At 34.2% G+C, this 27,919-nt stretch overlaps 1 protein-coding gene across 1 annotated transcript; it reads left to right on the top strand.

Moving 5' to 3' along the window:
• LOC118183288 (uncharacterized) lies at positions 1 to 27,887 on the top strand. The gene is made up of 4 exons (XM_035352765.2): positions 1 to 74; positions 7,233 to 7,317; positions 17,729 to 17,919; positions 27,282 to 27,887. Exons 2-4 carry the CDS (start codon positions 7,251 to 7,253, stop codon positions 27,774 to 27,776), a joined length of 753 nt encoding a protein of 250 aa, XP_035208656.1. The 5' UTR covers positions 1 to 74; positions 7,233 to 7,250; the 3' UTR covers positions 27,777 to 27,887.
• Positions 27,888 to 27,919: the final 32 nt, after the last annotated feature.

Below are 27,919 nucleotides of genomic sequence, written 5' to 3'. Positions count from 1 at the left end.
ATTGTGCATTACCAATCGATAACAGTTGTAAGTCTAGTCACACACATAGTTGTCATAAACAGACATCGTCACACGTAAGTAACAAATCTAATTTCTTAATTTGGTTAGTTGAAAATACGCTTTTGTTAACTGTTTACTTAATTTTATTCTTTCGTAAATTGTAAGAAAAATAATTTTATTGGAAATGTTTTGGGATCATTTCTGCATATCACAGAACTAGGTTTTCCTTATAAAAATACTTAGAAAGATGATGATTAATTTATTAACTGGAATTTCCTCCGCAGACGGAACATATAAAAAAATTAAATGTTCTATATTTTTACGAAAAAATATCATGTGATCAAATTTTTCATTGACTGCAAGCTTATATTATTTTATTCAGTTCTTAAATTGACACTACGAATCTACCGCCATCCGGATATATAATATAAAAAATATGGTTGCTGCAATAAAATGAAATATTTGTTCCCTAGCTGCATTACATAAAACTAAGCTGGAGTGCAAAGGGTTAATAAATTTTTTTAACTTTATTTATGATGATTTAAAGCGCTGCATCTGTATTTCATAGTTGAAAGATGAGATTTATCATTTTTTAAAAAATAAATTTATAACTTTTCTAAGCTAAGTTGGCTCCTCTTCTAGTTTTTTCTATGAAGCAACCACCATACTTCCGTCACCGTTGTGCCTGGTTTCAACTTTATTTCAGAAAAAGGGCTCGTGTAGAAGTGATCTAATGGAAAAAGTGCATATCTACATATTGGATAATTTTTCTTTTCTTTATTAAATGAAGGGAAAACTTTCTACGTGGCATTAATTAACAGTGGAATAATATTCCAACAAATTTATTTTCTTTCTTTCTTTCTTTTTCTTTTATATTTTACTATTAGATATTGCTATTTTAAACAGCTCATTTCAGGTACATCATATTTTGCTCTATATCCTGAATTCTAATCTTGTTATGTAGAGAAATTATCTGATAGCGTTATAAAAAATTAGGTGAATGATTTTATGATTTATGGAAATCTTAATTTTTATTTGATTATGAATTATTTATTTTAAGGCTTTAATTTTGGGGAAAAACAGATGCTTCTGGAAATATTATTTAGTTTAAATGAATATTATTTATTTTCCTCTATTTGCAAATCTTGTACAAACTTTTATTCATTGTGAAAGAAGCAGGGAAAGGGAGGCAATTTTTGCCAAGTCATGATTTCGCGCGCCTTGTCCTTTAGAATGTTCGAGAAAGAATTTTCATTGTTAGTTGACCTTAAGAGAGGAAAGTACGTGACGGAAAGGTCAAAGGTTGCTACTTGTCTTTCAATGTAAGTCATTCAGGTTTTTGGCGATTGAGGGTCCGGTTGTTGGCTAAGTGAAGAAGGGCGCGCATGCGCGATCACCCTTATTTCCGCATTCTGGAGTTGAAAACGAAGATTTTGCCATAATTAAGGGGGCGATAAGTGAAGCCATAGTGGGAGCCCGTTTTGGGAAGGAGACGAAGGAAATTCGAGTTGGATACACACTTACTCTGGATTCACTTTTTGGCTCACGCTCTGACTGACTCGCTGATTTTCGGGCTTGCTGGACTTACGGGCTTGCTGGACAAAATGTAATTACGAAGAGAGATGTTTTCCGGCGGGGAGCGGCAAATATGCTCCCCGGCCGCGTTTGGTTAAGAGGCGAGACTCACTCTCGGTCTCACTGATTTTTGGGCTGGCTGGACTAGTGGACGTTGCTCTTGAGAACTGGCTTGAAGGAGATAAATGTAATTGACTACGAGAGATGTTTTCCGGCGGGGAGCGGCAAATATGCTCCCCGGCCGCGTTTTGGGTTAAGAGGCGACTTTTTGACGCACTCACTCTTGGACTCGCTGACTTTCGGGTTTGCTGAACTTGTGGACGTTGCTCTTGAAAACTGGCTTGAAGGAAATTCGAGTTGGATTCTCTCTCTTACTGACTGGCGGGTGGAACTTACTTGGGACGTTACTCGTGAAGCTTGCTCTTGGGATGAGTAAGAACAGGCGAGCCGTAATTGCCTAGAAACAACGTTTCTGACCTGAGGCTGAAAACCCTCTTCATTGCGGCGTGCTGGTAAAGAGGCGAAATTTGAACGAGTTACCTGCGTGTTGACATAGGACTTTCAGGACCAAGCGGATAGCCGTCCTGGGCAGCAGTGCTCCTGTTTCTGTTCGACAGTGGGAATTGGTGCCGACCCTTTTAGAACGAGTAAAGATGAGCCCGGTCCACTTCAAGATGTCCCCTCAAGATAAGTTTTTTTTTTTTTTTTTTTTTTGGTGTGTTTGAACTTTAGGCAAGCTTTTCAAAAACGTCCTTAGCAGTAAAACAACGTCGAATCTAAAATTTAACTCTCAGGCCTTAAATTGTTTCCCTTTCCTTTTTTTAAATTACCAGACAAACCTTAAGTTTTTTTATGAATTTAAATGAAAAGACTCTCAGATGAGGTTAAGATTTTTCTTATTGTGATGTAATTGAATAAACTGATATTTAATCTGGAACCTCTTACAGCATGTTTTCTTTATATATTTAATATGAACTTTTCCTTTATATCTTGTATATGTTTTATGTTTTCGATCCTCTCACGGCGCGGTCCCGGAATGCATTTTTTTTCACAACGCAAAAATGCTGTACACGTTTCACTATACGATCACTACCTTTCACGGCAAGTAGTTTCATATTTAACATTTAACATATAGGAATTTCAGATATAACATGGTACCCTGAAGTAAAGCTATTTAACCTTGGTGTCGAAACTTTCTTCTATATAACATTGGTGCCGTGAAGTAAGATTCATAACATTATTTCCCGGCGTGAACTTAAGCAATTTAACAATCTTTAACGTAATGCAGCTATAGTTATAGTTAAGCTTATAATTGCTTCAGGTGTTAAAACAGAAATAATTTTTCAATATGTTTCGAAATTTTTAAAGGTAAATTATTTTGTTGCATGTTAGACTGTAATCTAAAGCCTTTCAAACTGAATTTTTCTCCTACATCATAAAGTTCCTTTTCTATGCCCCAGAAATATATATATATGTATATATATATGTTGTATGATCTTAAATTCTCTAAGTTCGAAAAAAAGTTATTCTAATACTTGCACAATAGCTGCAAAGTAAGATGATAATAATTTATTTACTAAAGAAATATTGATTATATTATCTCCTAATATTAATTTTAGTAGATGTATCTAAAAAGAGTGAACCCATAGGTAGGAAGTTTAATTCCAAAAATTGTTTTAAAGTAACTTGAATGTAAATTGTTAAAAATGTTTTACGGGGACTTGAAGTAAATCATGAATAACAAAATTTCAATTGGAAAAAGAAATTAAATTAAAAGGAAGCAAAACTTCCTAGCTATGGGTTCACTCCTTTTCTACTAAAATTAATATTAGGAGTTAATATAATCAATATTTTTTAGTAAATATATATATAATTAAGTTTTTTGTTTTTATTTGATTTATTTTATTCTGTTTTGTCGATGCGTGTGTCAGAATAAAGATTTAGAGGCAAAAATTATTACAGAAATCAACCATCCACAGTATTTTTGTCAAATAAATGTAATTACTGGAGGCTTAATAATGTACCTAAATACAATTAGTTGGATTCTGCGTCTTATTGGGGCGGAAATTCAACGGCATACTATAACTGTCAGTTGAAGTTTCAGGCAGTGGTTAGAAGGTTGGAACATAAAGACTCTATGATGCCATTAATTTCAAATCATTGAAGTGACTGCTTAGCAGTGCAGTCTCACCTCCGTTAGCTATGGTGACGAATGGCACAGAATTCTGTTCGACGTTCATCTCGATTCTTTGGAAGTTATCATTGACAAGTTATGATTTGGTGTGGCATTAACATAAATAGCCGATGATCTGAATCACAACTATAATGACTGAATGTTGATGTGTTGACGATGTACTGCTTCCGTTTCATTACCTCAGGTTCCCGGCATTAAAATGGTATTTCCTAGCATTATAACACCTCCCCATGCACTGCTAACATGAGTAGACGTTTTCTATAAAGTACCCAGGTCACTACCTAGCTCAATCCACAGATGTCCTGACAATCAAGAATCCTAGAAACATGCTTTTCCGTGTGAAGGCTCTCCAAAACTTTCGAAATAAGATCAAACTTTGCTCAAGAACTCACTAGATTTTTAGTGTACAGTATCCCAAAACACAAACAGAGCTCTCGTTCAAATAAAACTTAGTTAGCAGCTTGAGTTAACGGCTTCCTCATCCAAAATGGTAATTCTGCTTCTGACTGCACTAGTGTACAAAATTAAGAGACTTTCCATATTATGTCACATTTCTGAAAACTAACTAACAGATTTAAATAAAATTTCATATAAATTATAATTTACAGTAGAGAAAGACATGCATCATTCTAAAGTCATTTTATGTACGCATAATTATCAGTAAAGCTCATAGTGCAGGAATGTCCTAAATCCACACTGTGATGGTTCCCTCTCACTGTGATGGTTTCCTCTCACACGCATAATTATCAGTAAAGCTCATAGTGCAGGAATGTCCTAAATCCACACTGTGATGGTTCCCTCTCACAGCCAGAAAGGTCGCGCAGCGCGACGATATGATGTACAAGAGGTAGCTGAGGAGTTCCTGTGGCAGTCGACAAAACTCCTGCATTAAGGGTGTTTTCAGTCCCGGGAGAGGGTATTGCGAGATGAAATTGTTCTCCCAATAGCGTCTCAGACATGCTGTATAGGGTTACGATCAAGAGATCTGGCTAGCCAATCCATGCGGCGAGTATCGTCACTTTTCAGGTAATCGTAGATGAGCGTTGTCGTCCTTGAACAAGAGCCTAGGACCAACTGCGTTCCCGAACAGTTGAACACATACTCTGATATTTCCTCTCTATATCTCTATATTTCATAGCAGTAAGAAAGCCTCTGTCGAACACATTCGGGGGTGAGCTCCCGTCTAGCATAATGCTTGACCAAACTATTACACCTCAACCCCCGTAATGAGCAGTTTTCTTGATGAGGGAAGAATGGTATAATATTCCAGGATCTCTTCGGATACTAGTACGCCTAGAATCAGTGTCTAGATTAAGTCTCGGCTCATTAGTAAAAAGCAGTGTGCTCCACTGAAGTCTGGTCCAAACAGCATGTTGTCTAAATCATGCTAAACGCGTTTTCATGTATGCTGCAGTGAGCGGGACGAAAGCAGCGAGTCTTCTGTCATACAGCTCTATATCAAGAAGTCTGCGAGAAATTGTAGACAGTGAAACTCGGGTTCTAATGGCAGCGTAAAGCTCACGTTAAAGCTGCGAAGCTGTAGTAGTTCTGTCTCACCACGCCTGAAAGTGCGAAATAGCGATCCTCATTCGTCGTTGTGGAACTTGGTCTAACTTTCCCAGGTCTGAAACTGTTTCCACAAATTGCAGACAACACTGGACGTTACATTAAACTCTGCAGCCACCTACGCTTGTGACTGGCCCAGTCTACAACTGCTCCATCTCATTCCATGATCCGCGCGTTCGTGGTTACTCATTTTACCCGATGCATTATCAAATTTATCCGACTCTTGCGAGAAGCATAAGAAGCATAAGCAATGTCGTGAAAGAGTACCAGCCCGCAAATCGCTGAAAGTCCCTCGTTGTGCTTGTATCCCCTTCACAATCACAGCTCTGCAGACATGCATGTGTACGCTTAAGTATTCGACTCTGAATATTTGCATAATTCTTAGCGCAGCATAATTAGTACCTCTGGTTCAAAACGTTTGGTAAAAATAAACATAATTTGTAAATTATCTTAATTTCGCTCGCGAGTGTAGTTACCTTGTTACTTCACGTACATGACGCGAGTACCTGAAATTAAAATCATTTCCAATGTACTACTTTGTTTAAAGTTCCCTTTCTGCCGCATTTGAAGCGTTTAATTTTATCTGTTAAAAATGTATTTAGTTGTAGAATCATTTTAAAACGTCATATATAGCCGTGGGCATGAAAAAGGCATTTGATGCCATAAGCTGAAAGCAGTCGAAGTAAAAGTAAAAAGAAATGAAAAAGTTTCTGTTCAGATTGCTAGCTCATGCTGAGAGAGTTTGATTAATTTAATAAATAAATTTTATTTTTGACATAAAAATATACGACACGGAGCAAATACATGCATATGTCAAAACGTGTGTTGATTTGTTAGTTTCAGTTTACCTCGAAAAGTAGTAATTCTTCAGTGTTACTGATGTGTAACAAACACTAATAATTGCAACGCATTTAAACCTCGAAGTTTTGCAACAAAACATTCTAAAATATTGTGTAAGCGACAGTAAAGTAAAGAATCCAGAACTGAACCGCTATCTGCGGATAAATAGAAAAGAGATAAAAAAATATAAAGAAAATCAAATGACAAGTACTGCAGAATTACTTCGTATTCAAACAAGTATTGAGTTCACTAAGATTGATTTAGAAAATAACAAGCTGGGATTTCTTTTCATGCTCTCCCCCCCAACATGAAGCAATTTAATAATCTATTAGTTCCGAAATTTTACTCGAGCAATTTCTTCTTTCTGTTCATAAAACGTAGAAAGCATTTTAATCAAACTGTAAATACATAAGCCTTAAATCAAAAAAGGGAAAGAAAAAGAAAGCTTTGAACAAAATTTGTTTAACAAGCTGTCTTCAGCTTGAAGTTGTAATGAATGGAATAAAACAAATTACTCCTTTCAGAGACAAGCAAAGCCATTCCTAATGAAGAGTTAAAGAAACTCATCTCGCATTTTCTCCTTCGAAAAGAATAAGATTAAAAAAGTAAGGGAATTTATTAATATGCCGTTGTATACAATAATAAAAATTTACTTTTTTGGGTTAAAATGTTCAAACACATCAGTAATAATTCAAAGATTTCTAACTCACTTAAAAGAGCTTTATAGCAGAATAAAAATTAGATACCGTGGATTGATTTCAAAATAAGATTCACTAATTACATTTTCGCTCCATTCTTTTTCCTTTCATCTTAGTGTTCTATATTTATTCTACTATCGTCTTAGAATAGCTCGCTAGTTTCATCATTCTTGAGGCGATACATATGTAAAAAAGAAAGAAATGCATAAATTAATTGATGTTGCAAACTGTTGGATAAAATTATAAACATAATCCTCTTAAGATTGTGTTATCATAAGTAGAACGAAACGTTTCTTCATGTCTCATTTGGATTTGCAAGAAATATTAGCTACGCTATACATGAGATATTATTTTTGCAGGAGAAGAATCTTTTAAAAATGCTGTCAGCAACTGTAGTTTTCCTTCTTCTGGTCATCCGTAGTTTTGCAGTTTCTGTACCAGACAGTAAGTACCTTTGATTAATAATTTATGAACATAAATCAGTTTAGACGGCAGTAATAATTGGTATTAAACAAACAGCAAGAAAATCTCGATATCCTGCTGGAATAAGAATTTTATCTTAACGTGATATCATTATTAACCGTGATAATAGCATTGTAATTTTGAAACAAGGATTATTAATAATGTAAAAAATATTATTAATCTCTTAACAAACTCTTTTTATACGCAGGACATCGCCGTTGGAATTATCGAAAGCGCAATAGTCAAAGGATTAACAAACATGGAAATAAAGTGTAGAGCTGTTAAAAGCAATGAATTTTAAATAGCATCGAATTACTTAAAAACTTAAATTTCTCTAAGAACTTCGTAAAGCGTCATGAATAATATGAATAAAATTTATCATCGTCTAGTAGTGATTTCACTAAACAGATGTTTAAAAAAATTTAGTCTGTCCATTTAAATCTCAACAAAAATTATTTGAGGCATTATATGTATGAATATAATATATACACATTAAAGAATAAATTTCTATACATTTCAAATCCTTAAAAAATGGCCTACAAGCGGCTGAGAGATAAACTCTCTGAATACAGATAGTTCGGTCTGCAGTTCAAATCCCGCGAACGGGCTGGCTGTATGAGCATTGTCGTGGTTTCCCCCTGTGTAACGTGTATACAAGCCAGCTTGCCTTATAAAATCCTCTATGAAGACCATTCCTTCCTCTCCTCCTGCAGGTAGATTCTCTCGAGTGCTTTGCTATAATCAAATAAACTAAACCAAACCTTAGGAAAACTAGAAACATTTCAAGAATTCTTGTGACAGCTATTCGAACAAAGTAATAAAGATACTTTAAAATTTTTACTTTTCTGCACCGTTTCACATTACGAGTAATTAATGATATTAATGACAATTTTTAATCAGTCCTTACTTATCATCTATTTTATAAAAAAACCTAACGTGGCGAAATTCAATTCTGTGAAACATTTTAAGCATTTATTCAAAAATTAATTTTAAAAACCTTCTTTCGAAACTTAATTTAAAATGTTCCAGTGATCTGTATACCAGGATTTGAATAATTGAATTACCATGACTTGGTTCTCACAGTCCTCTGAATATTTCCCCTTAAAACATTTATGGAACATGATGGAAACGAGCCTACGGTCCATGAATCCACCCAAATCCATTACAACACAATTTTGGTACGGACTGCATAATTTATGGATGGCTGTTTGCATAATTTTACAGCGGTATATTATTTTCATTGATTCCCCATACTCTCATTGTTATTTGTTACTTAACTGAAAAATTCATACGTTACCAACGAAAATGTTTCAGCTAATGAGATTTTGTAATCTGCCTTTGCCTTCTCGAGTAATGGGCAAATTAAACTTAAGAATAAACGTAACAGTTAATAATATAGTTTAGCGAATGTCTTGTAACAATATTATCTCTTACTTTTATGTGCTAATATATTTTATGTAACTTTGTGATCTATGTCTCCCTGCAATTAAATGCAATGTAAGTTAGGCTAAAATGTATGTAACCAAATCTCATTATAAGATCCTCCCTAAACACTTGCCCTTGAGCAAACGTTGGGGCGAAATAATGAGAAGGATGGCCAAGCAACCATGCAATAATAAAGATGTTCAATTGCATCGTGAATTAAAACAAAGTTTCAAGATAAATACATACATTCGGTTCGTACTTTTAATTTCAATGCATCACTTTATGAATTTAGTATAATTAAAACTTAAATAATTAGTATTTCCATTCACAAATTATTTACTTACTTTCATTTATGTACAATATAGTAGAGAAATTTGCGTTAACTCAAAAATTCTTTGATGTCACTATATGAAGAGATCATAATACGTGATTATATTACATTAAATTTCAAAAATTTAGCAAGTTTATAAAATTATAAACAATTTTGAAATTTTCCTCAGTAGCATGGGATATAATCTTAAAATCTCCTGTTACAGTGCGTAAAATTGTTGGTTTTTCAGGTTAGCTATCGCTTTTTCATTGAGATATAAGCTCAATCTTTACGTCAAACACTTCTTACCATTTATTGACTATAAATCCTCTTATGAAATAATGCAGTCAGAATTACATGCTTGAAAAATATTGTCTTAACACATTCTAATTCATTCTCAATAGCTCTTTCAAAGATACTTATTCAGAAAAATTTCTCAAGGGGCTGAAAATCTGTTTCGAAGATGTCCCGCCAACACAGAGAGAGAGGAGTGTTGTCAGTTGTCACTGTAGAGTTGAAGTGTCATCAGGTTATTTTGAAGAAAGACATGAAAAATGTGCAGTGCCTTCGCCTTGATCCGAACCCGGACCTCTCGAATACGCGGCAAGTGTGCCAGCGTTACTCTACGAAATCATGCAGAAAGGAGATAGAAAATACCTTATATACTCCTACTTTTAAAAGGCGACTGGGGACTAGAGGACTTAGTAACCAAATCCTGGTGGTGAAGAGTCATCATCCACACCCTTTAGTTCGGGAACCACTGTTGTATCATTAGGTTATTTTGAAGCAGGAAGACGTGAAAAAATGCGCACTGTCCTCCCAGGGATCCGAACCTGGACCTCTTGAATACGCGCTGAGTGTGCCACCGTTACACCACGAAGGCATGGAGAAAGGAGGGAGAAAATACCATATAGAGTGTGCTGAATTCCGTGTTCTTTCCATCAGTTATAGACTATATGAGGTATTTCTCCCACCTTCCTGACGTGCCTTTGTAGTGAAGTGGTTCTGCACGCTGGGCCAGTACCCAGAGGTCCGCGGTTCGATTCCCGGCGAAGGCGGTTGCTAATTTTTCATCTTGCCTTCCTCCAATTAACATAATGTCTCTACAACTATTTTCTAAGACCGTTTTTCAAATCATGCTTCATCATTTTATCACCTCTATCCCTCATGTCTCCTGTTCTGCAAACGAGTGGACCAGATGGATCGTGCTAGTAGAGATTAACAAACAACGATAATAACAGCCTAAAATAAGGTAAGAAATAGTATACAATAAGGTAAGAAATAGTATACAAAAAAAAAAAAAAAAAAAAAAAGTTACATAAAAACAACAGCTTACAATAAGGTAAGGAAAATTACTAAAATTTTAATAGCGGTATTTTAATGGACTTTTCATAATGATGTCTCTGTTTGGAACGATGTAAATGATATAGATATTTCCGATCCGAGACTGCGTGCAATAAATTTAACTCTAATTCAGCTGAAATCCTTGAAATTATCATTTTGCTGGGTCTTTAAAATTGTGACCCTACATGAGGTGATTTTATAAGAAAGTTTTTCCGTATATAGTTTTGCTTAAAACTACATATTTTTGCAGAAAAAAAAGTCTCTTCCAGTCTCCTAAAATGTGGCTGTTTTCATTCCAGCGATATTAAGCTTTATATAGCTAATGCTATCAAAAACTGTTTTTTAATGCGAATATTGTCATTTAGTGACAGATTAAGGATTGGAGCTCATAATCAAAAGACGGTTTAAAAGCAAATAAAAGAGATAAATTTGAATAAATTTAAAATAAGATGATTTATTCACAAAAAGGCTTTAAAACCGTTGCATGCAGTCAATTATGTAAATTAGATTAAAATAGATTGCAGAGTCATTACGTTTTATTGAAGAAAGTGGTGTGAAATATATGCAGTGCCCTCGCTGGGACTGGAACTCTGGATCTTTCGCACACGCGTCGAGTATGCATCGAATTTCGAAGGTATGCATCAAGGTATTTTCTCACTCCCGCTTTAAAAGAGCGACTGGGGATTAGGAGACTCCAATCGGCAACTCCTAGCAATTACGAATAATCGTCCACCACCTTTTAGTTCGGGCGCCAATTGTAGCGCCCGAACTAAAAGGTTAGAAGTTTTTGAAGCAGGAGACGTGAAAATGTACAATGCCCTCGCCGGAACTCAAACACTGGACATCTTAATTACGCATCGAGCATGCTTCCAATTATACGCCGAAGGCATGGAAAGGAGGGAGAAAATACCTTATGAGTTAAAAATTAGATAAACATCCAAATTTTTACCCACAGTTTCAAAATATTTTTGTATATTTCAGCACAGTTTTTAGGTCTCGTATTTTTTTCTCTACTTTAAAATACTCTCAGTATGCCAAAGTCGTTACTCTCAAGCAAATTTCAGTAGCTTAAAAATGAAGAGCGTAACCTCTTCGCAAGAAAATTTGTCATAATAATTCACATTAAGCTAAATACTGTTACATAACTTTTCCTTTTCTAATAGCTAAAATATAAGAAAATTTTTAAAAGCACTAAATAATATGTTTTAGAAAGTATTTTATAACTGTTTAAACGACAAGAACTGTTTTGGGAACCTTATATTATGAATGTAATCAATAATAATCATAAAACTGCTGCCTTATGCTCAAAGAAAATATTCTATGATGGAATTCTCAGTGCAGTGTAAAGAGAGTTGACAAAACAGCGTTACAGAAGATTTTTCTTCTTCCAGAGGTAAATTAGATTTGGGTTTCTTTTCACATATGCATTTACATCTTTCTCTCTCTTTATAATATTTTATTTTAACGCATATTTATGTATTTGTTTTGCATACATCTATGAGTGGAATTCCTCCAGACAGACACAAATATAAACTCGAAGTGTAGTGTTAATAAGAAACAAATTACTACCAACCATACGCACAAAATGCCAAATCTTAAACTTATTTTGAACAATACTTAAATTATTACCAGTGTTAATCTATATTTGATTAGAAAACTATATATAAAAATTATCCATGACCTGCTTCGCCATTGGCACTACAGATATGACAAAACACTCAGGTCGTTGTGCCAATAATCTAGTTTTGTGTGGATATTTCCTTTTTTAAACAATATTACAAAAAGAAAGAAATAAACATAAACGCGATACAATGTATACAATATTTACAGTGGATTTGCAGCCCGTTGAACATCATCTGTAGACTTAGACTTTCTATTACGGTCTTATTATGATGTCCCGTTTGGACTTTTACACTTTTCATGATTTCTTTCATCCCTTTGTGACAATAGTAATCATTATAGTATAGAACTGGCAGCTCTGTGGTTCTGTAGTTAATCGGGAAGTGTTTGTCGCGCAATATCTTTGTCTGGTTACTGTCCAGGATATATTCCTTAGCGTCTGCATCTGAAGAATGCTATCTGCATTAGCACCTGACATCTTGTTATAGAAAGTGGTCGAGGTAGGCTGGAAATCTGCCGTGGTTGAGGTAGGCTGATCTCTACCATCAGGAAGAAGTCTATCTTGAGCCTAGATGTTGAAACGCCTGGGAAGATGATGTAGGGGGGAGGATCTGTCTTGCCAGAGCCCTATAGTGTATTGGTGGATCCTGTGCTTGGCAACCTCTTCTGCAAGTTGGATCTCTACATTGACTGACGTGTTTCTGGCGGCTTATTTTAGCCGCCTTATTTTAGCAAGGCTATCTACAAGTTCGTTACCCTTTGTGCCTTGGCGTGCTCCCTAATCAAGTGAGAGTGTGATGCCCGGGTTCCATGTGGAAAGGATGTTCTTGAGCGCAAAGATGTTGTTGCCTTTCTTGTTAAGACTTTTCAGAACACTCATGCTGGCCAAGATGATCGAGATATTGGAAAAGTTTGACTGTCTAGCCCAAAGAGCCACCCGTCTGATTGCTGAGGATTCTGTTTGAAATACAAAAGCTGTGTCAATCAACCGGAAGTACTTCGAAATAATATCTGCTGTAATGAAAGATGACAAAGACTACTCCTACCTTCTCGATGATCTTCAAATCATCTGTGAAAAGTTCTAGACCTTGCTCGCTCTGTAGGCATCTATGCCAAGGGAAATCCTGAGCTGCGGCTGGATGTTATATGCCTTGGTTTTAAGCAATGATTAGGAATTATGATGTCCCCATTTATTTTGACTTCGTCTTGATAACGAGTGATTCTAAATAGGTTCTTATCCGCTAGAGCCTTAAGGTCGAGCGAGATTACTCCTGCGAGACTTTGTACGCTTCCTGCGTATGTGGTGTAGAACGATTTTGTTATTTTCAAGAGGACGGTTCTCCGGATCTGTAGAAGGTTTTGATTAATTCGAACTATATTCTTCATCAAAATTGGAAAATCATATAAAATCACACTTTCCATCCCTCGAAGGTAAAGTTATTTCAGTAGGCATCCTTTTAATCCTGTTTAAACGGTTTAAAATTGTACTAATTTTAATCTTGATTTCTGCAATATGCGGCTCCCATGTGAATTTTTTTCAGCAGGAAAGCGAGGTATTTAAATGTGCCCTGGCATCGGAGTGATATATCTTGCCATTTGGTTCTTGGAGGGTTTTTACCAATTTGTTACCTTTTGGAAAGACTATCATTTTGGTCTTCTCTGCGCTAAATTTTAGTTTACATTTTTTCACTCCCTGCTGTATTTTTATCTCGGGCATTGTGGGGTTTTCGCTCTATGGTCGTCTTATCGCCTCTACTTATGATTAGGATTAAATCATCTGCATGTGCTTGAATCTGAGCGTTGTCTTCAAACACTATGCTTAAATCCGTGTTGGCGATAGGCGTTGTTCCATAGAATAAGACTTACGAATGAGCCCTGCAGTGCTCCTTTGTTATAATTATTCCCTTCATCTCTTTCATAAATTACTTTCTTATTGTTGAGGTAACTTTTGATAAGGTTGGAAGTGTGTTTTGGACATTTTAGATAAATTAGCTGTTGGAGTAAGGCCGGCCGTCAGAGAAGGTTAAATGCCGATGATACATCAAATGAGATCACACAGCAAGTATTCAGTAAGGTTCCTGAAATTAGCAAGTATTCAATAAAGTTCCTTAAATTAGCAAGTATTCAGTAAGGTTCCTGAATACTTACTAATTTAAAGTTATCTTTGCTTTCTAGGTATTGTCTTAAATACGCAGTATCACCTTTGAGTGGCGTGAGTTTACTTGAGTTACTGACTTTTTATCAGTGATACCTAGTATTAAATTATTACGATATTCGAAAATTAGATAAAATAGAGTATAATTAAATAACAATTAACCCCAAAGCCTATGCATGAAAATCATTGATAAAATATTTTACCAGACTAATGTGCAAACTAAGCACGGAAAATATTAAACTTTTTTTTTTTTTTTTTTTAATTTTACTAAGCCGCTATGTAAGTTTTAACTACAGATTTCAAATTCTGTAAGAATGAAAAAATGCGTGTATTGCAGAGTAGAAAGAATTGAATAATTATAAAAATGATCATTTATTAGTATTAAAATGCTTTAGCTTCGTAGTGTTTGTTTAATAGCTATCACATTTTCTTTTGCTCTAGACTTCCTAATAGTAAGCTAGCAAACATTTAAGTTGATTTCTGATATTGCAATGGCCTTTTAACTTCATGAAGCAAGAACTGGGTGGCTCTCAAAGCATTAGTATAGTACTAAATAATAAAAGCGCTCTGAATGATAGCGGATTTCGTTAGTTTTATTAAATATTTCATGATTAACAGTAGACTACATTAGTTACATCAAATATTTTATAAAATTGTAATGCAGAACCATTTAACTTAAAACAATTAAAAATACCTATCTCCTCCTTTACGAACCCTTCAGCACTTGCTTGGTTATGAAGTCGAAAATTAAATAAGTATCAAGAAATCAATTTATGATATTAAGTAATAAAAGTGATATAACTAATATAAAATTCTGATTAACTGCCAAAGTTGAAATTTTGAAGCTGCATTAAATATTCCAAAAGTCCCTCCTCAGAACTAATCAATTTTATTAGCAAACAATAAAGCACTTGAAATGAAATCTCACTTTTTATGGAAAAAAAAATTTATTTGGACATCTAGTAATATATAAAAATCAAGTAAAATCAGCAAAACATAAGAAGATTAAGATTGCAAAATATGAGAAAAATTCACGGATAGCTCATTAAAAATTTATTTCACGTGTCAATGAATATATATTCATTTCTTCTGAAGAATTATTTGAATATATCTTGGTGCACAAAGTTAAAGGAAAATTTAAGAAATGCTAATTCAAGCATAGTTTTGGATGAAAAACTCAGTCAAAGTAAGCCTCTCTCAGTCAAAGTAAGCCTCTACACTATTTAAGTATACAAGTTCATGCGCACACGTATTATTTATTATAAGGCAGTACCCCAAGAGAAAATATATACCTGCGCTTCTATTAGCTTGTAAATTATGCAAATAAATAAAAAATGAGTAAGTTACAAAACCCTACTAATATATAGTCTCGCTCTATGTAAGTTTATGAATTAGTAAAGATTTACATACTGCCAAATACAATTTTTCCCCTTTGCGTGAACATAGTGTTTATTGAAAGCTTTCATAAACTGAAATGGCGTAAAACGAAAAAGCAAGCATATATTATTAAAAAAATAGAGTGTTTCCAGGTCTCTAGGAAAGCTTCTGAGAATACCAAATAAATTTAAAATCTAAATGAAACGAAACGGAAGAATGTTATGTTAAATATACAACCTATTTAATATATATAGTATAAATATGTATAATTTAATTCCATGGACAATGTAGCGCATTTTCTAAAACTAGGAAGCGCAGTGTGATTCTTCGAATGCATTAAATGTAGTCGTCGGATATTCAGACTGGGAAGGATAAAGGAGACTAGGACATAAGGAGAAAAATGAAAAATCATTGATTAATATCTTATCTTCATTGCGTCTGAATTCCTGTATCTGCGTATTCCAAAAGAGGAAACCCACGTTAATACTCTCCTCTGTGCATGTGAGTAGTTTAGAATGCTGTTCCAAACTATTCACAGCACACCAAATACTATTCACAACTAACACCAAACGCATTTTCGCCATCTCACAGTTTGTCCTAAGTAGTTGAAAAAATGCTTCAAAACTTCCCTAAATCTGCAAGTTCTATGTCAATCAAACCTTAATGTTCGTAATTTTGATACGATCTCTTAAGGTAACATGTATAATCGTGGTCGGATTTCTTCCATTTATTAAAAATGCACTAGTGTAAAAACCTTATCAGATCTAAGGATGCGAAACGCGGTAAAAACTTTTCCAAGAACCACATTCCTTCCAGGAGTATTACGGAAGACTTTCTAAGAGTATAATTATACAGACACAGAAGCTTCCTCTGATTATTGACTTAGACGAAACAGGGCTTCCTGTACAATCTTTTCTTCAGCACATTATAAAATATTGTGAGTAAGTGAGCAAAATAGATCGTTGAAAGCAATTGCGGGGAGGAACATGCCGTTTGAATTAGTTCCGGAAGCAACGCATTTCTCGAAACTTCCTTGTTGGTTTCGCTTCCCTAGGTCTGAGAAGACCATGAATCTTTCGTAAAAGCAAAGTTACATAAAGGAGAATATTGTGTATTATAGCTCAGGAATGTCATTAAAACGAATGTCAGTTGGGACGAATGACTGGTAATAGGTGCTGCTGAATGCCTTCAGAGGTTAAATCATTTCACAGAACATCACAGTGTATGGAAGAAATGCACGTTATGTAAAATGTATGAAATTAGCAACAACAAACAAAAAAAAAAAAAAAAAAAAAAAAAAAAAAAAAAAAAAAAACCTAAATTTACGTACATTTATATAAAAGTATGCCGATTCCAAGGACACTTACAAAGTCTCTTATTCAGAAGAAAAAAAAATATCGAAACATTTTAAAATAAATGCATGAAATAAATGCACAGAATGCCTGTGAAAGGCTCAGTTGTCACGGCAACAGTTTACTTATCTGAGAATAAATTATGATAGATAGCCTCAATGGTCTATAGATTTTACAAAAGAAATTCTGCAACTGGCCACAGGTACACTGGTAAAGTTCTGTAATCGAAGCAAAACTTTACAATGGTCTGTAGCTCCAACATTTCCAGATCCCAGTACTTTTGAATATGTTCGTAATGTCTTCAGGATGTCAAGATTTAGCCAACCCATCTGCTCCAGGAATTCATATTTACGAGCCTAGAAAATTTGGTTTTAATCCTAACTGGCTAAATTCGAGATATAAGTTATTCTGTGTAAATATATTACCTGCATAAGGGTTCAGGATGATAATATAATTAACAAACTATTGATGTCCAAGATAATGAAAGTATCACAGTTTATTTGTAGTCACGCATGCATGTCCTATATAAATTTTTACTGTCAAAATCTCCGATACGTAAGTAATATGATATGTCTGTGATAAAATTTCTATAGAAATGAAGAATTTTTTTAGTACTTAACAAGTAAAAGTGAATTTCTAAATTTCCTTTAATTTTATGCATTGTACAAAATGAGCCCAAGGGGATTAGTTGGTAGCAGGAATCCATGAAAATAAATTATCATTAAAAGATTTTCTTTTCGTTTCTTTCTTTTTTTATTTTGAACTAAGACTTGAAATCATTACAATCAATATTTTTTGTATCATCTGCAGAAAACAGCCTACACGTACAACCAGATCCGGATTTGGAAAAATATTTGAGAGAAGCACTTGAAAACTTTCGAGAGCAGATGAAATCCGGGATTCCATCTATCAATATGCCGGTTCTAGATCCCCTGCATTTGCAAAATCTAGACATAAACGTCCATGAAAATCTCGCAACTATGACATTAAAAATTAAGGAGGTAAGAAATAATAATGTTATGCAGTACATTCTCTTAAAGCAATTCTATTCGACACTGTAAATTCAGCAGTTACTTGCTGAAAACATAGGTTAAGTTAGCATGTGTATTGATTACGCTTGTTATATTTTTAACATGTGCCTATTCTAAATTTAAATTGTTCTTTCAGAGCATAAAATTGAAAAGTAAAGTACATATGACTTAGCGTAAGCAACGAAATAAAAAAAATTTCTCCGCTGTCCATAATTAAGAGCGTTTAAGTATGATTTTAAAAACCACCTTTGCACCCAGATTCAGTATCTCGAAAAATATTAACGACGTAGAATATATTGCGCTATTTGCAAACTGCTTGCGTTCCATGTATGTATCCATTGAATGTAAATATCGCATAATGAAAGAAATAATTTCCTTTTTTTGGGGAGTAAAAAACATTAAAATCCTCTGAAATTCATAGAAAAATGCAGTGCAGAGAGAACTGTTCAATGCAGAGAGAACTGTAGTATGCACATAATGGGAAATGTTAACAGTTTTTTCTTTACAGTATACTATATTGATGTACTGATGGATAGAGGAAGTATGCAATTAAGCAAGATACGAAAGCTTGATGCGAAAGCAGTAAATCATCCTGATAAACAGATATACGATGATTACTGATTCAGTTGAAAACAAATCTACCATCTATTAGAACCGTCGAGTCATTGTCGAGAAGTTAGAATTTTCAAGCCTTCTATAATCATGACTCATACATACAAGACAAACTCTGGCCAGAGGACAAAAGTATATAAACTTCCTTAAGTATTACGGATACAGCTATTTATCCTTAATATAATGGAACAGGCTATTCAATAGGTAAGTTACAAAGAACAGTGCAGAACATTACACCGTACTAAGTACTATAATTAATTCAGTTCAAGATATTTCATTGTTTGAGTAAAGTTTCAGAAAAGTGAAGTCAAGCATCTTTAAGACAAACGTCGCATAATATGTGAATATTATTCTTCCTTGTAAAATGTTCCAACCCTGATTAATATATTATTTACAATCATTAAAAGGTATCATTAATCAGGTACTATTTTTCAGTTATTCAATATAGAAATATTTCTTTGTACCATATCTTTCTCCAATCTAAATTTAATCAGAGGGTTGATGTAAATATTAATGTTAGTAATAATTTCATTATATTCTTTATCAAGTTTCATACGTTTTGAAATCAACGCATGTTCATCTGAAAGGATTCAAGGTTTACTACTGATTTAAATATTGTAGTTCACAAAACGTGAAATGAACGCCAATTTAGAGTCTAAATTTTTCTGTAGTATAATTATTCTGTTTTAAGAAATAATTCATGATCGAATTTGAAATGTTACAATAAAAAATATTATTTTTAAAATTCAAATTTTAATTTCATGAAAATTGTAAAAATTTGCGTAAAGTTTTATTTTTTATTATTAAAATATAAGAATATACTCTGATGTGCAATAGTGGATAGTGACAAATAACTGGTGGCAAAAAGAACAGTGGCAAACAGAATAACTGGTGCAAAAAGAATAACTGGCATTCATTGATAATTTTTTTCACTTATAGCACTGCTTCTTATGAAAACCTTTATGTCAATAAGGGATAATTTAATTTTAAAATTAGTTATATTCCTGATTCAGTTGGACAAATACGTAAGTTAACAGATAAAACAAATTTGCATATAAATGAGGTCTCCTAAAATCTAGTCTAGCAACTATACCTCAAACATATCAGAAAGGAATTTCAGGGCAAACTGCAAAATTCCTTTGACATCCATGATTATAACAAATGCCTCACTTTGTTTTTGGGGATAATAATAACTTTTTCTGAGCTATATAATTCCTCTCCATGGGATATTATACTTTAAAAAATGTTTTAGTCCCTTAATTTGCTTAGTATGGTAGTATTTATCCCATTGCGTAGGTGGTACACTGTAACATCTGTACAGAGTTAACTTAAGAGCATTTGGGGTACGTTTGAAGCAGATATTTAGAATTTGGTGCCTGTGCACCGCAGTATATGCTGTGGAGAATCTGGGGTGCTTTCACTTTTTGTGTACTGTAGGAAAATTTCGATACCATCCACAAAAGCCACTTACTTCAGACATCTAGTGCTAAGTCTCATAAAGATGGTCACGTTGTTTCTTCCGAAGTTTAAATATAAAAATTCAGTTCATGATATGTTATAAAAGCAGAGCTAATAGTATTAATTTTGGTTTTTACTAAAGGAAGATTTCTATTATCTGTGGAAATAGTGGACCTTCTCGTGACACCAGGCAGTTTCTATGTGTGTGCCCTTTCGTTGTCTGAAGTGACACCATATGAAGGAATCTATTACAAGGTTTTTTTTTTTTTTTTTTAAATTTTCGTGGAAGTCACTCAAGAAATTACCAATGTTAATCAAGTAAAAATTATAATGGAAGAAGCTTAATGGCAAAAGCATCTGCTTGAAAAAGCAATTTTGTTTCAGAAATTTTGAATATTTTTAATGTTATCGGTGACTATGGTTTCGTAACTAACTAATGGAAGCAGACGACAATCATCTCTCTTTAAATGCAAATAAAGATGATAGAAACTGTCAGAACTAGCAAACCCATTTTTATCATCGCTTCCTCTGGGAAATTATTTTAAAGATAAAAAAAGTTTAGTCTAAGCTAGACACTGGTAAATTTTAACTTGATACACTGCGGAAAGTTTGGATTTCTTCCGCGAAGAAGTACCACCAGTGCTCTTTTATGTTTTATTATTTATATTTACGAAGGTTTTATTTATAATGGATTTCAGTCGCAACTTTCGTAGACTCTAAGTATGCTTTTAATAAAATGCAAAGCAAGTTTTATATCAGAGTTTGAAGATTGTAATGAGAGAGGAAGTCCGTAGATGAATGAGAAATTGTTTAGTCAGTTCTATATTGAAGTCAGAGTAAATAATTAATTCTCTGGTATCGAAGTTGTTTTATATACGTGCTGCCCAAGATCTGTCGTCACACCATTAATTTTCAGTGTTGCACTATATGATATTTTTAGAATACCACCCATAGCTTCTGGGGCTGATTCTTGAATCTAAATTATGAAGAATGCTCTGGTGCCATACTTGTTAACCATGCTGTAGCGTTTTGAAACTCGCTCGTACACTGCTGGCCTTTAAAACTGCTATATCATGAAGGAAGCAGCCGATCAACATGTAATTTTTCTAACAGGTAGAGCAGGAAAATGATTAGCAATGTAGAGCACAGGAAAATAAAGGACACCTACAGCGCCACCTAGAACAAAGCTAATAACAATACGGAAAAGAGCAATTTTCCTTAATGTTATCGTTGTTTCCTCATTGCTTGTTTTGTAATACTTAGCTGGAGCTTAACTCAGCTAGCTTACTTTGTGAGTCTAACTAGTACTACGCGTATTCTGTGGGTTAATTTTCAACACTAGAATTATTCATCTTCTTCATACAAACAGACACAAATGAACTATAACGTGCTTTGTGGTTTGTTATCCTAAAATAAGTTCGACGTTAGAAGACTGTTTAGGAAATTATCCCTAAGCCTTGAAGTAGGGCAAAGTCATAAGAAGGGTATAAAGAACCTTAATTGATTGAAATGAAAGTTCACAGATGGCACCAATTCTTACTTACAAAAGCCAACACTTTTGGCTTAACTCAAAAGATAAGTAATAACTTAAAATTAAATTAAGTTAGCCTAACGGCTTCACAGGTTAATTACGGCCCAATTGCCCAATTATGGCCAAGTTGAAAGTCGACGCAAACAAGCCTAATGGCAAGAAGCGCTCAACGCCACAGAAATCTAATCCCTGGTAAAGAACGATAACAACGTGGTCTGATTTCTACTTCCATAACCTTCCCTTTCTACTTCATTTGAACATGCGTGCTAAATCACTTACATTCTGTCAAGAAAGTCTGAGTTGAAAGCAAGGGCGATAGTAAAGGCTGCTTAAACATAAATTAATTGTTAAATAAATTGAATAAATCCTCCCTAAATTAAAAATTTATTCTATCAGACTACTTATGAGGGTTAAACGAAAGTGATACAACACAGAAATATCAGGCACCTTGACTTGGCTGGAAACTCTTGCTACACTGTTTCTAATTACAATGTCTGATTCATGCTAACCAGAGGCTACAGTTACTCAGAATTTGTAAACTTACCAAGCAAAATCTATCATACGACTCTGAGTCTGACGGGAAACAACGGTTACTCGTCAGGAGAGCATTTCCGTGACAAGCAGGCAGCGTTAACGCCAAACCTCTCATACGAGTTACGAGCTCTTTTCCTAACTTTCCAATAGAACTGCTCGCTACTGAAATCTACATAAATTTTGGAATGAGCAAACCTCGTGGCGAAATGAAGCAAAAGAAAAGATGTAAATTAAATAAAAATAATTAGTGGAACTTGAACATAATGCCGCAGTTTGACTAAACGTGTAGCGTAAGCACGAACGAGAAGATGGAATGTACAGCAGCATGTGCCCTAGTTTGATTATGAGAGAATAATAGAGTGCTTTAGTTGAAGATTGTTACACCGAAAAGCTGCTGCACATGTTAATTGAAGTCCTCAGACTATCATATGAATACGGAATTAATTGGTCTAGGAAGGAAGGAAGAAGCGACACGCACATTCACACTTAGATGGACCTTGATGTCCCAGTGCCTGAGAGGACAAGCATCTTGTGTGATTAACACCTATGTGGAACGTAGAACGACATCAAGGAAACTAGCACCATACGTTATATGACGACAAGAAGTGTCTCTATGCATGATAAGATTTCGTCTTGAGGATCCCACAGAATTTCCTCATTGTGAAAATTGTTTTTGTACTTTAATGGTACAGCACAGGCTTCTGCTGCTATAGCGAAGCTTTCAACAATGTGCATAGAAGCCTGAATGATATGGCATAGCCTTGTTAGACAAGTCCATCATTATCATGTAATATCACAATGAAGGATGCGCGTACGGCGCTTCCGGGAGCTGCTTGTTGGAATCTTGCCTTATTAATCATCATAATTGCGACTGAATACGGCCGTTGATCGGGTCGCATACGCATGTCCGGCAAATTAATCAACCAGCGTTGCATTTTTAGTGTATTAAGGCTTAGAATTTTATCCAATTAAGAAGTACTATAGAACTACCTTCTAATAGTACAATGCGAGAAAACTCATCGAACAAAGTCAAACGTTTCCTTGATACATAAAGTTTAAGGTTTCGCCTTGCCCGGTACGTGCATCGGATTTTTTTCTATTTAATACATCTGGATTATGAAGTCACATACTCTGCACAGTACAGATTATCAGCGGCTGTAGCAAATGAATTCTGGCAACGATAGAGCAAGAATTATTCTAATTCATGGTGGCCAGATTTGGAGTTCATTTAGTTTTCCAACATACCTGAAATCTTAATGGCCTTACTGGTGCTAGAGTTTTAATGGCTGGCAGTATATACATAGCATATACAAATCGGTTTATGACAGCTAGGTTTGGAGGGAGGCAATAACAGATACTCAAGTTGAGAGAAGACGAAAAAGGAAAAATTCAGCTATGCTTGGAATTTCCTGAAACTTCCGCTGATTCCATGAAATTAGAGCTGGAAGTAATACCAAGTACAACCCATATTGCAACCAGGAATCTTGACTTAAAAACATTTAAATTTATTTTTACCTGAAGCAAACATCTCACGTAACAGTTAGTTTCAACATTTTCAGCAAACTGAAATATAGTACGTCATTGATTATTTTGTGCATTCTGATCCCCGTCAGATCTCTTTGGAAGGTCGGATTAATTTGATCATCCCCGACTGTAAAAGAAGATCCAAATTTTTAAGTAAATTATACACATTAAATTGTACAGTCGTATATTAGTTAATTTTTTAATTCCAGCGCTATAGTGAGATATTTTATCGAACTCAATGAAGTTTTCCTTGTTCCCCTATCTCCAAATTCAAGTGTTGATGCCATACAATAGTTTCTATAACTCGTTGCCTTCCCTTAGTTAGTAGACATATTTACATATTAAATCAATTTCATGGTGGTGTAGTGTGAAGTGTATTTTAATTATGGCAAAGCACACTAGGGCTATCTGCCTAAGAGGAGGGACGCCTTCGTGGAGGACTTTTTAAGGGGAACTGGCTCGTATACACGTTACACATGGGGAAAACCACAAAAACACCCATGCAGCCAGCCCGTTCGCGGGATTCGAACCTCGGACCGAACTACCAGTGTTCAGCGACTTTACCGCTCGGCCGCTGGTGGGCCAATTTCATGGTGGAAACTCTGAAGGTTTTATATAAATCGGTGGACAAAGGCATCTTCTTGCAGCGGTGCAGTGCTCACTTAGCAATTATGGTAATGGGATAGTCAATAATTTGTCTCAATTTTCATTAAATCTGATCCAAAAGATTTGTTTTAGTATCACAATGTATGGATGTTTAAGAAAGATCAACAGAGAGGCCCCCACATCACTGGTAGAAATCGTTTTGTAAACAATGCCTTCATTTTTTGCTTTTAACGTGAGCTGGATGATTTAGAATATTTTATCACGGTCCCTTACAACTTTAGTACATTTTTAGCCAAAGAAAGAATGGCTTATTTAGTCGCTCAAACCGACCTGCACAGATTCAGTTCAAGACACTGTTATCTTTGATCTAAACAATTTACTGCTATAAAAAGCATTTTATTTTTGAACCTCAAATTTTGAATAAAACGCTATCGATTTCGAGAGCTATGAGGCACAGCTCCCTCTTCCTTGGAAGAAAAAAATGTTTCGCGAGATAGAAGTCACAAAAATTTTAATATCGAAGGCAATGAAGAAGTAAAGCAAACAGTAAAGTAGCATTATATGTCAAAGAAAATAGTAAGGAATAAAAAACTTACAATTCTAAAAGCTTTCAGAAGGACTGGATTAAAATTTATGTCATTAATTAAAGAAGATATGTTTTAATTTGAAAAATTTCAAAGAAATCCATCTTCGAGCTAAAGAAGCTTTACGGATAATTTTTGCAAAACCAAAGTCAAAACAGTGATTACGTGTCCGACTATGACTAACTTTAGAAGATTTGTTTATTTCTCCGTTTCGAATGTAAAATTCCTGTACGTTGACCCGAAATTTTAAAACTCGTTTAGTCTGGCTGACGTATGACATACCACATATATAAGATATGGCGTAAATTTCACAAGAATTAAAATCAGAGATGGAATCTTTAAAGTGAAACGTCGAATTTTAGTAATATACTAGAAAGCTGACATGAAAGTTGAACTCTTGAAGAATTCTAGCCATTTTATAACTGATAGAAGAATGAAATCGTGTAATGGCAAGATTATAATGACTATTTTTAATGTGCTCTTTTAATGGCTACAGAAAAATGTTTTAAAGGCATTACCAACAAGTGTAATCAGGCATTATCAGCGACTGTGGAAGAAAATTTCAATCAAAGAATCCTCTGTCATTAGTAACAGATACAATAGCAACTCGCTGCTCTTGACAGAGGATTTTTTTCCCTTCAGTTATTGATAAAGGCCTATGAAAAATTTTTCGTTTCGTCATCAAAAAGGCATTCCGCTATTAGAAATAACCGTAATAATCTTACCGTTATTCCATTCCATCCTTCTTTCAGTTCAAAAATCGCTCAGATTGTCCAGTATTTCAACATTCAAGTAATTTTCTCATGTGTCAGTAAAAGTCTGTGTTCGATTCTTTGAGATCCCATCTCCGGCTTTAATTCTTGTAGAATTTATAACATATCTTGTAAATGTTTATCGTCAAACGTGATCCTCGATAGCTAATTGCAGTTGGACACGTTAATCACAATTTCAACTTTAGTTTTGAAAGATTATCCCTAAAGCTTCTTTATTTGGTGAAATGCATTTTCTTGAAGCTTTCCATTTCCACAAAAATTAATTTTCTTCAGTCAATGACATTAGTTCCAAACCAATCTATCCGACCACTTTCCAGAGTTCTGAAATCTTAGTTTTTTTTCAGGTATCGTTACTAGTTTCCTCAAAAGATTGCTTTCAGTATAAAAACGGTTACTGCTCCTCCCATTTTACTTCTGAAGAAGAAGGAACTGCTTCTTTTGTCCTCAAAATTGATAAAAGTTTTATTCAAAAACCTATTCCAAACTAAGATTGCATTTTTTTGGCAGAATTTTAAATTAATGTGAATTTGTTTCTTAAAGGCTAACTTTTTGCGGTTTATTTGTTTTTATTCGATTGCGGAGAGCATGCCTAAACTATTTGAATAAGGTAGTAATATGCCTTCGGGATGGTCATTCTAAGAGAAATTCCTGGCATTCACATTGCACATGAAGAGAACTAGGAAAACATGCATGCTGCCAGCTCTTTGATCGAGATGAAGACCATGTCGAACTGAAAATGTTCATGCCTCCCTACTTGGATGTATCTTCCCCTCTCTTACTTGTATGAATGTAAATGAAAGTACTTCAACATTTCCTCTGTTTCATAAATAATTTTGTGGCTTTCTTTGCTGATACCCATTATTTTGAATCCTAACCCCTTCTCAATATGCATGATTCAAACTATATTAAAGCTGCACATTTTCAAAACTATTAATAATTTACAAACAAAGACGAAGCTTATGCGTTATGGAGAGCAAAAATTATTAAAATGTGCGTAGGAATCACAAAAATGCGTAAACGAGTCATGTTATTAGAGAAGGTTATTTCTGCCTTACCCTTTGATATGAATGATAAAAAAATTACAACAGTAGTTCTCGTATTCTTACTAGTTACTTTTGTCCTCAGTTTCAAATAAAAGGAAAAAAGTTGAAATAATATAACAGATCGTAAAATCATTATTTTCAAATAATATGAAATAAATTATAAATCGGAATAATAGAATGAAATTAGAAGTTAAAATCCATTTTGTTCTTCAATATAAAAGAATGTGCGTTGTGAACAAGTGGCTATATAAAGGAGCCGTTCAGTAATTAATTCCTATATTCTTATGCACATGCAAATAAATATCAATATAAAAATATGAGATAAAGGAAGTAGTCAATACCTAGTAATTTCTGAAATATAAAAAGAAGCTTTCGATTATTGTTTTGACAATAGAGAAGGCATACATAAGCTGAAATTTAAATATTTTCATAAAAAATTTCATGAATTTTCCAGTTTTATAATTACCTTATTTTAATTTACTGAAATCTAATATATTTCTTCTCATTTTCTTGAAATGTAATCGAATCATTGTCCAATAAAACGAAATTTTATAACACATATTGGTGAAAAATCATAAATATTGGTAAATCTCCTCAAGTCCAGAGAAATATACTATTATTCATGAAATTTGTTCATAAACCAATTTCAACTTTTATTTGTTTTCAGATAACCGTGACAGACTTATCTACGTTTCAAGTTCCTCATATATATCCAGATCTCGAAAGCTTCTTTTTAGAAGTGAATCTTACACTTCCTCAAGTGAGTTCATGGGGAAAGTACTATCTGGACGGAAAGCTCTTGAAAATATTTCCACTCCGAGGCGATGGAAATTTTAAGATAAATCTAACTGTGGCTGAAATAGGTGGAGTAGGACAACTCAAGTTTGTTAATAAAACTTTGCTGATGCAAAAACTGGAATTGGATTTGACCTGGAAGAAATTGGATATATTCTTGGAAAATTTTCTTGGAGGAGGAAAATTTGCAGAAGTTTTGCAAAGAATGCTTCCAGCAGTTGGCAAAAGTGTCTTTGACAACTTTAAACCAGATATTTTAAGAATGATGAACACTGCTTTGATGGATGCAGTAAATAAGGAGTTAAAGAAGCCTGAGGTTAAAAAGATTATTGAAGGCATACTACCAGATATGGAATCTGGTGATTAGTGATCACTATTCATACAATATAAGTTATTATTAAAAGTGAAATTTTGAGTCATTCTCATTAAAATAAATTGTGTACTCAAAAATGTTTCATAATAAATGCTATCGAACATATAGGTATGTCACTTTTTCTGGAGGCATTTCAT

The sequence above is a fragment of the Stegodyphus dumicola genome, chromosome X2 (genome assembly GCF_044657685.1).
Source record: "Stegodyphus dumicola isolate Sdum_Otavi_A_Nest chromosome X2, ASM4465768v1".
NCBI lineage: Eukaryota > Metazoa > Arthropoda > Arachnida > Araneae > Eresidae > Stegodyphus > Stegodyphus dumicola.
This window is presented reverse-complemented; position numbering and strand designations above follow the sequence as displayed.